General features: G+C 47.2%; 1 protein-coding gene across 1 annotated transcript in view; it reads left to right on the top strand.

Moving 5' to 3' along the window:
- The first annotated feature begins 561 nt into the window (after positions 1–561).
- The window catches only part of slc37a1 (solute carrier family 37 member 1), a 67413-nt gene continuing 57598 nt past the window's right edge, over positions 562–10376 (top strand). The window contains exons 1-2 of the mRNA XM_055645273.1: positions 562–647; positions 4686–4880. Coding sequence (XP_055501248.1) covers positions 4825–4880 — 56 coding nt within the window. The 5' untranslated portion in view covers positions 562–647; positions 4686–4824. The remainder of the gene's footprint in view (positions 648–4685; positions 4881–10376) is intronic.

The raw sequence follows: 10376 nt of genomic DNA, 5'->3' as shown, positions 1-10376 counted from the left end.
ACATTCTACATAAAGATGGGATAGCAGCACATTTGGAAAGTGGCGAAATCATAGGAACCATTCTACATTTCCTGGATTATCGCCAGCTTTGATCTGTCGATTTCACACCTTACCCTTCCATATCTCTTGTCTCCCTCTCTCGCCTGACTCAGTCTGAAGAAGGGTTTCGACCCGAAACGTCACTCGTTTCTTTTTCTCCAGATATACTGCCTGTCCCGCTGAGTTACTCCAGCATTCTGTGTCTCTCTTCGGTGTAAACCAGCACCTACAGTTCCCAGCTAATCGTCTATCCTATGATCTGCACATCGTTTGATCTCTTGCACTTCCTTATCTCTGTAACTCCCTCTCCCCTGACGCTCAGTCTGAAGAAGGGTCTCGACCCGAAACGTCACCCGTTACTTTGTCTCCAGAGACGCTGCCTGTCCCGCTGAGTTATTCCAGCATTTTGCGGGTCTACCTGGCGTCTACAGCAGTCCTGGAGTGTTTAAACTACAACTCCCAGGATGCCCGGCGACGTCGCATGCTCAGAGGGAGTGGGCCGGGGACGCATGCGCGGGGTGCCGGCGCACCTGTTGCCACCCGGAAGTAGCCGGTTGCCAGGTGAGGGAGGCCTGGTCCTGGCCGACGCCAACTCCCAGGATCGCCAGGTATCTGGACATCACCGCAGATGCTGCAAACCCGAGCTGGACACAAAGTCAGAAGCGATAGTAGAATTAGGCCGTTCGGCCCATCGAGTCTACTCCGCCATTCAATCATGGCTACTCTATCTCCCTCCTAACCCCAATCTCCCCCAATCTCCTGCCTTCTCTCCATAGCCCCTGCCACGTGTACAGATTGTGCAGGAAATAACTGCAGGTGCTGGTTTACACCGAACACAGACACAGAATGCCAGAAATAGTGGATGCATTTGTGATAATTTTTCAAAACTCTTTAGATTCTGGAGTAGTTCCTGAGGATTGGCGGGTAGCAAATGTAACCCCACTTTTTAAGAAGGGAGGGAGAGAGAAAACGGGGAATTACAGACCAGTTAGTCTAACATCGGTAGTGGGGAAACTGCTAGAGTCAGTTACTAAAGATGGGATAGCAGCACATTTGGAAACTGGTGAAATCATTGGACAAAGTCAGCGTGGATTTACAAAAGGTAAATCATGGCTGACGAATCTTATAGAATTTTTCGAGGATGTAACTAGTAGAGTGGATAAGGGAGAACCAGTGGATGTGTTATATCTGGACTTTCAGAAGGCTTTCGACAAGGTCCCACATAAGAGATTAGTATACAAACTTAAAGCACACGGTATTGGAGGTTCAGTATCAATGTGGATAGAGAACTGGCTGGCAAATGGGAAGGAAAGAGTAGGAGTAAATGGGTCCTTTTCAGAATGGCAGGCAGTGACGAGTGGGGTACCGCAAGGCTCAGTGCTGGGACCCCAGCTATTTACAATATATATTAATGATTTAGACGAGGGAATTGAATGCAACATCTCCAGGTTTGCGGATGACACGAAGCTGGGGGGCAGTGTTAGCTGTGAGGAGGATGCTAGGAGGCTGCAAGGTGACTTGGATAGGTTGGGTGAGTGGGCAAATGCATGGCAGATGCAGTATAATGTGGATAAATGTGAGGTTATCCACTTTGGTGGCAAGAACAGGAAAGTAGACTATTATCTGAATGGTGGCCAATTAGGAAAAGGGGAGATGCAACGAGACCTGGGTGTCAAGGTACGCCAGTCATTGAAAGTAGGCATGCAGGTGCAGCAAGCAGTGAAGAAAGCGAATGGTATGTTAGCATTCATAGGGAATTTGAAATCCTCAAAAGGATTTGAGTATAGGAGCAGGGAGGTTCTACTGCAGTTGTACAGGGTCTTGGTGAGACCACACCTGGAGTATTGCGTACAGTTTTGGTTTCCAAATCTGAGGAAGGACATTATTGCCATAGAGGGAGTGCAGAGAAGGTTCACCAGACTGATTCCTGGGGTGTCAGGACTGTCTTATGAAGAAAGACTGGATAGACTTGGTTTATACTCTCTAGAATTTAGGAGATTGAGAGGGGATCTTATAGAAACTTATAAAATTCTTAAGGGGTTGGATAGGCTAGATACAGGAAGATTGCTCCCGATGTTGGGGAAGTCCAGGACAAGGGGTCACAGCTTAAGGATCAGGGGGAAATCTTTTAAAACCGAGATGAGAAAAACTTTTATCACACAGAGAGTGGTGAATCTCTGGAACTCTCTGCCACAGAGGGTAGTTGAGGCCAATTCATTGACTATATTTAAGAGAGAGTTAGATGTGGCCTTTGTGGCTAAAGGGATCAGAGGGTATGGAGAGAAGGCAGGTACGCGATACTGAGTTGGATGATCAGCCATGATCATATTGAATGGCGGTGCAGGCTCAAAGGGCCGAATGGAGACAAGGAATAGGTGAGCAGTAAGAGAGGACGTTGGAGAGAGGAGGAGAGTTTCTTCAAAGTAGGTAGACACAAAATGCTGGAGAAACTGCGGGTGAGGCAGCATCTATGGAGAGAAGGAGTTGGTGACGTTTTGGGTCAAGACCCTTCTCGACCCGAAAGGTCGCCAATTCCTTCTTTCCATAGATGCTGCCTCACCTGCTGAGTTTCTCCAGCATTTTGTGTCTACCTTTGATTTTACCAGCATCTGTAGTTCTTTCTTAAACATTTCTTCAAAGTAGGTATGTGTAAGAAGGAACTGGATATGCTAATCAAAGTAGGCATACCATGAAAAGATTTTGGAGTGTTGCAGATGAATATGTAAGGAGGAATTCGGACTGCATTACTGCAGTTGCTTCCCTGCACTGCATTACTACGGTACTTTGTTTCTCTCTTTGGTACAAACCAGCACCTGCAGTTCTTTGTTTCTACCATAAAGATGGGGATTAGACAATAGATGCAGGAGTAGGCCATTTGGCCCTTCGAGTAAGCACCACCATTCAATGTGATCATGGCTGATCAACCATCATCAGTACCTGCCTTCTTCCAATATATCCCTTGACTCCACTACCTTTAAGAGCCCTATCTAGCTCTCTCTTGAAAGCATCCAGAGAACCGGCCTCCACCGCCCTCTGAGGCAGAGAATTCCACAGATTCACAACTTTCTGTTTGGAAAAAGTGTTTCCTCATCTCCGTTCTAAATGGCTTGCCCCTTATTCTTAAACAGTGGCTCCTGGTTCTGGACTCCCCCAACATCGGGAACATGTTTCCTTCCTCTAACGTGTCCAAACCCTCAATAATCTTATATGTTTCAATAATGATGTCTCATCCTTCAAAACTCCAGAGTATACAAGCCCAGCTGCTCCATTCTCTCAGCATATGACAGTCCCACCATCCCGAGAATTAACCTGGTGAACCTACGCTGCACTCCATCAAAAACCCATCATGTCATATCCACATTTTTGAAGGTATTAATTCAGCTTTAAACTGAATAGACGCAAAGTGTTGGGAGAAACTCGTCTCTGGAGAACGTGGATAGGTGGTGTATCGGGTCAGAACTCTTCTTCAGAGTAGAGACTAATTATCCAGGCTGTAAACTGGATAATTAGTCAGATATCAATATTCAAAGCGCATCTCTTAATGTAAAGGAAAATCTTAATTGATGATGGCACAAAATGCTGGAATAACTCAGCGGGACAGGCAGCATCTCTGGTGAGAAGGAATGGGTGTTGTTTCAGGTCGAGACCCTTCTTCAGCCTCTTTGCATATGTTATGCACAACCCATATGCAATCATTCTTAAATCATACATATTTTATGCATGAATTACACATAAACCATACCTTAACTATACACGTGCATAACTTACCCATCATTATAAATAAATTATTCATCCTTTATAATAACATTCATCCATTATACATAACTTATACATGATAGGTGTATGATCATATTGAATGGCGGTGCAGGCTCGAAGGGCCGAATGGCCTACTCCTGCACCTAATTTCTATGTTTCTATGATACAAAACTAGTAGCGCTGTACTGGTAAAAAGAACAAGACTGCATGGAACGAGCTGCCGGAGGAGGCAGTTGAGGCAGGGACTATCGCAACCTTTGAGAAACAAATAGACGGGTACATGGATAGGACGGGTTTGGAGGGATATGGGCCAAACGCAGGCAGGTGGGACTAGTGTAGCTGGGACGTTGGCCGGTGTGGGCAAGTTGGTCCGAACCGCCTGTTTCCACGCTCGACGACTCTATGATTCTAAGACTGTGCAAAAGACAATTACAAAAGTAGCCAAACTTTGTTAACTGGTCAACAACAACTGTCTTCTAACTGGAAGTAGACTGGGGCTTGTTGTCGGGACATTCCACTTCAGTTCCTGACTCTGGCTGCTACATATTTTTCTCTTGCTGAGAACATGAGGAAGTTGGGTGGGAATTATTTCATACAGGCTCCACCTTGCGAAAACTTTACCTCGCACCTGTCTGGTGTGTGTTGGCCTGACTGGTGAAAGGTACAGGAAGTAATCATCCTCTCAAAGTTCCTTCTTGACACCTGACGGATGAGAACGAGAGTGAGACTCCTCCCTGGAGATTTATTAGCGACGTTGTTGGCAGAGATTAAGGAAGAGATTCTGTCGTTGCAAAACTCTTTACTGACAATAACACTCGCTGGCAATTTCAGCCAATGCTTCTCGTAATCTGACCTCTAATTATCCCCATCTGTGTGTTTTCTGGGAGAAGGGCCGGCAGAGGGACAGAATGATGAAGTCTCCCACCACCGGGCCTACGCGAGGATAGACGGAATCCTTGAAGCCGGCACTACCTGCGACAAAGTCAACCCTTTCACTCTTGTGGGAGTTCAGGAAACGCAGGACAATCAATGGCACCAGTTCCATTGGGGATTCGCTTTCTGACTTCGTTCACAAGGGAACAATGGTGAGTTCAGTTGCTGCAAATGATTTTAATTCTTGTAATTTGAGTTTGTTTAGTTGTTATTGTCACGTGTAACGAGGTACAGTGAAAAGCTGTTGTTGCATGCTATCCAGTCAGCGGAAAGACAACACATGATTACAATTGAGCCATTTGCAGTACAGATACATGATAAGGGAATAAGGTTTGGTGAAGTAAGAAATGTTGCTGTAGTTACAGAGATTTAAGAGAGTGGAGAGATTGCATTATGTGATTGTAGATCTGCTTCTGTGGCTAGCACGCAGCACTCAGATAGTCGCCTGCCGACAATAGTCGATAGTCGACAATAGACAATAGGTGCAGGAGTAGGTCATTCGGCCCTTCGAGCCAGCCCCGCCATTCAATGTGATCATGGCTGATCATCCCCAATCAGTACCCCGTTCCTGCCTTCTCCCCATATCCCCTGACTCTGCTATCTTTAAGAGCCCTATCTAGCTCTCTCTTGAAAACATCCAGAGAACCGGCCTCCACCGCCCTCTGAGGCAGAGAATTCCACAGACTCACAACTCTCTGTGAGAAAAAGTGTTTCCTTTTCTCCGTTCTAAATGGCTTGCCCCTTATTCTTAAATTGTGGCCCCTGGTTCTGGACTCCCCCAACACCAGGGTCATGTTTCCTGCCTCCAGCGTGGCCAGACCCTTAATAATTTTATATGTTTCAATGATACCCTCTCATCCTTCTAAATTCCAGAGTGTACAAGCCCAGCCACTCCATTCTCTCAACATATGACAGTCCCGCCATCCCAGGAATTAACCATGTGAACCTATGCTGCACTCCCTCATTAGCAAGAATGTCCTTCCTCAAATTTGGAGATCAAAACTGCACACAATATTCCTGGTGTGGCCTCACTAGGGCCCTGTACACCTGCTGAAGGACCTCTTTGCTCCTATACTCAACTCCTCTTGTTATGAAGGCCAACATGCCATTCGCTTTCTTCACAGCCTGCAGTACCTGCATGCTTACATACATTGACTGATGTACAAGGACCCCCCAGATCCCGTTGTACTTCCCCTTTTCCCAACTTGACACCATTTAGATAGTAATCTGCCTTCCTGTTTTTGCTACCAAATTGGATAACCTCACATTTATCCACATTAAACTGCATCTGCCATGCATCTGCCCACTGACCCAACCTGTCCAAGTCACCCTGCATTCTCACAGCATCCTCCTCACAGTTCACACTGCCACCCAGCTTTGGGTTGGGCACCATTTTGGAAGCAATCGTGATTACAATCGAGCCGTCCGCGGTGTACAGATACGTGATGAAGGGAATAACATGAATAACGTTTAGTGCTAGATAAAGTCCAGTAAAGTCTGATCAAAGATAGTCTGAGGGTCTCCAATGAGGTAGATGGGAGCTCAGGACCGCTCTCTAGTCGATGGTTCAGTTTGCTGCAGCTCAGAGTTGTACATTTGAAAATTAATCTTTCTTTAAATTCTGCATTTCATTGTGCAATTTTGGGTGAAAAAGCTGCAACCATTGTCCTCAACCAACGTTTGAGGAAGTTATTCTCTTCGAGCTTATCTATTTTTGCGTCATATGCCGGGTTCGTAGTTCCTGTTACAGTGGTGCCAATTATATGTAATGAAATATTACTCTTGCTAATCATCATGTAGGTAAACATACGCTGTATTGGCTTATTATTGAAACGTGTACAGGGACACTGAAAAAAATGTGTTTGTGTGCTATTTAGTCATGCATGAGTACATAAAATGGGTAGGAAGGAACTGCAATGCTATTTACACTGAAGATGTATACAAAATGCTGGAGTAACCACAGGCAGCATCTCTGGAAAGAAGGAATAGGTAACGTTTCGGGTCGAGACCCTTCAGAGTGGCCCAAAACCTGACCCGAAACGTCAGCCATTCCTTCTCTCCAGAGATGCTGCCTGTCCCGCTGAGTTACTCCAGCATTTTGTGTCTATCTTCGTACACGAGTTCAATCATTGCAGTTGGACTGCTGGGCTGCGGGAGAAGAACAAGGGAAGAGATAAGACTTTTGCCTTCCATCACAGTGAGGAGGTGTTGGAGATTCACTGTGATGGATGTCTGTGTAAAGTGTGTAAAGTGTGGGTCTTGGGTTTGTTTTTCCCAAGACAGTGTGAAGTGTAGTTGGAGACGTGAAGCGCTGGAACAAGCCCTTCAGTCCAACCTGTCCATGGTGACCAAGATGCCCCACCTGTCCACATTTGTCCCGCATCCCTCTCAACCTTTCTGTACCTGTCCAAATGTTTTCGTTTTAGAGATACAGCGTCAAAACAGGCCCTTCGGCCCACCAGGTTTGCGCCGACCAGCGATCCCTGCGCATTAACGCTATCCTACACCCACCAGGGACAATTTTTACATTTACCAAGCCAATGAACCTACAAACTTTTGTGTTCAAGAAGGAACTGCAGATGCTGGAAGATCGAAGGTACACAAAATTGCTGGAGAAACTCAGCGGGTTCAGCAGCATCTATGGAGCGAAGGAAATAGGTGACATTTAGGGCATAACCCTTCTTCAGACATCAGGTCAGTCTGAAGAAGGGTTTTGGCCCAAAACGGCGCATATTTCCTTCGCTCCATAGATGCTGCTGAACCTGCTGAGTTTCTCCAGCAATTTTGTGAACCTACAAACTTGTACGTCTTTGGAGTGTGGGAGGAAACCGAAGATCTGGGTGAAAACCCACGCAGGTCACGGGGAGAACGTATAAACTCCGTGCAGACAGCACCCGTAGCCGGGATCGAACCCGGGTCTCCGACGCTGTGAGGCATCGACTATACCAGTGTGCTACCATGACCAACCTAAAATGGCTTCTAAATGTTTTTGTACCTGCCTCAACTGCCTGCCTCCCCTGGCAACTCATTCTGTACATCCGCCATCCTTGGTGTGAAACAGTTTTCCCTCGGGCTCCTATTAAATCTCTCCCACTTTCACCGTAAACCCCATGTCCTCTGGTTCTTGATTTCCCCTACTCTATGCACAAGAGTTGATGGAGAGGAGACTGGTTTTGGTGCCAGTAAGAAAGAGAGTGATAAATGGAATTGATTTTAATTCCTGTAGTTTGACGCAGTTTTGAATTGTGCATAACACTAATATTAAAAAAAAAAAATGACCCTGTTTTTAAATTCTGTGGAAATGGCCGTGTTTTGGGGAAAAAAAACTTCTCCAATCATGGTGTGTGCAGCGGACTTGCTTTCTTTGCTGTATTTTGTCGGATGTTTTCCGTAAATGCCGTCCCTTCGGTGTGTTGAAGATGGAAACAGCAAATGCTGGAAAATCGAAGGTAGACAAAAATGCTGGTGGAAACTCAGCGGGTGAGGCAGCATCTATGGGACGAAGGAATGGGTGACGTTTCGTGAGGCAGCATCTATGGGGCGAAGGAATGGGTGACGTTTCGTGAGGCAGCATCTATGGAGCGAAGGAATAGGTGACGTTTCGTGAGGCAGCATCTATGGAGCGAAGGAATAGGTGACGTTTCGGGTCGAGACCCTTACGGGTCTCGACCCGAAACGTCGCCTATTCCTTCGCTCCATAGATGCTGCCTCACCCGCTGAGTTTCTCCAGCTTTTTTTTTTGTCTACCATCAGCGTGTCCTCTCTGCGTGCTTGCTTGTCAGAGAGGTTGAACGGGTTTGTCTTCTTTCTGGCACCTGCAGGCGTGATCGCAGTCCGATCATCCATGACGCACATGTTGCACTGATCAACTATGCCACACACACACACACACACACACACACACACACACACACACACACACACACACACACACACACACACACACACACACACACACACACACACACACACACACACACACACGTGAGTAAGGCAAGGCAGCGCCTTTACCACCTCAGGCAATTGAGGAAATTCAGAGTGTCTCCGAGGATCCTCCAGTGCTTCTACGCAGCGGCGGTGGAAAGCATCTTGTCCGGGAACATTACCATCTGGTTTGGGAATTGCTCTGCCAAGGACAAGAAGGCTCTGCAGAGAGTAGTGCGTTCGGCCGAACGCACTATGGGAACTTCACTCGCCCCCCTGCAGGAACTATACAACAGGAGGTGCAACTCCAGAGCAAACAAAATCATGGGAGACCTCTTCCACCCCTGCAACGGACTGTTCCAGCCGCTACGGTCAGGCAAACGCCTCCGTTGCCATGCAGTGAGAACGGAGAGGTTGAGAAGGAGTTTCTTCCCAGAGGCAATTCGGACTGTAAACTCCTATCTCACCAGGGACTAACTCTACAAACGTTTTTCCTTCTATTATTTATTATGTAAAAGAATATGTGTGTTATGATTGTGTTTATAATTTGTTTGGTTGTTTTGTTGTTTGTCTTTAGCACAAAAGTCCGCGAGCATTGCCACTTTCATTTCACTGCACATCTCGTATGTGTATGTGACAAATAAACTTGACTTGACTTGACTTGACCTGAGAGACGGGACCTGGTACCGTTTATAGTTGTACACTCTCAAGTGGAGACTGCTTACTCTGGAACCCGGAGCCACAAGCAGTCTGCCGGAGGAGCTCAACGGGTCGGTTCCGGCTGCATCTGTGGAGGGAAACTGACGTTGATGCCTTGGGTCAAGATCATCGATCTGATCTGAAAGAGCGCGATGGAAGATAGACAAAGGACAAATGGTGCAGGAGGAGGCCATTCGGCCCTTCGAGCCAGCACCACTATTCATTGTGATCATGGCTGATCATCCCCAATCAGTATCCCCGTTCCTGCCTTCTCCCCAAATCCCCAGACTCCGCTATCTTTAAGAGCCCTATCTAGCTCTCTCTTGAAAGTATCCAGAGAACCGGCCTCCACCGCCCTCTGTCAGAGAATTCCACAGACTCACAACGCTCTGTGTGGAAAAGTGATTCCTTGTTTCCGTTCTAATAGCTCAACTCTACCCCCAGCCCCATTATACCCTGTTTATGTACCCCCCCCGCCCCTATCGAACAATCACCCATAGACCTCTCCCGCTGGGTCCCGTCCCTCCACTGTCCATCCTGGCTCCCTTGGTTTGTTCCACAATTCACCGTCCCTTCCGATCAGATTCCATCATCTGCCTCCTTTTGTTGCCTCCTGCTATCACCTGCCAGCCCCAGGCCTTATCTCTGCCCTTCCCTCCCTCTCCACCCCCCCCCCCCCCCCCCCCCTGACTCCATCTACCTATCGATCCCCCTCCTCATCTGGGTCCACCTTACCGAACAGTGAAAGGCTTGGATGGAGTGTGTCGGGCCCGAATCCTGCAAGACAACTAAAGCACCGTTAACTCTCGGCAGCAACTCGCCACAGATGCACCACAGACCGACATGCCAGGATGGAGTGGATGTGGAGAGGATGTTTACACTAGTGGGAGAGTCTAGGACCAGAGGTCACAGCCTCAGAATTAACGGATGTTCCTTTAGGAAGGAGATGCAAAGAAATGTCTTTGGTCAGAGGTAGGCTTTTGGATAGGTACATGGAAATGGCGGGATATGGATTATTTGCCGCC

The sequence above is a fragment of the Leucoraja erinacea genome, chromosome 13, assembly GCF_028641065.1.
Source record: "Leucoraja erinacea ecotype New England chromosome 13, Leri_hhj_1, whole genome shotgun sequence".
Lineage (NCBI taxonomy): Eukaryota > Metazoa > Chordata > Chondrichthyes > Rajiformes > Rajidae > Leucoraja > Leucoraja erinaceus.
Note: the sequence above shows the minus strand (reverse complement) of the source record. Positions and strands in the feature narration are given on the sequence as shown.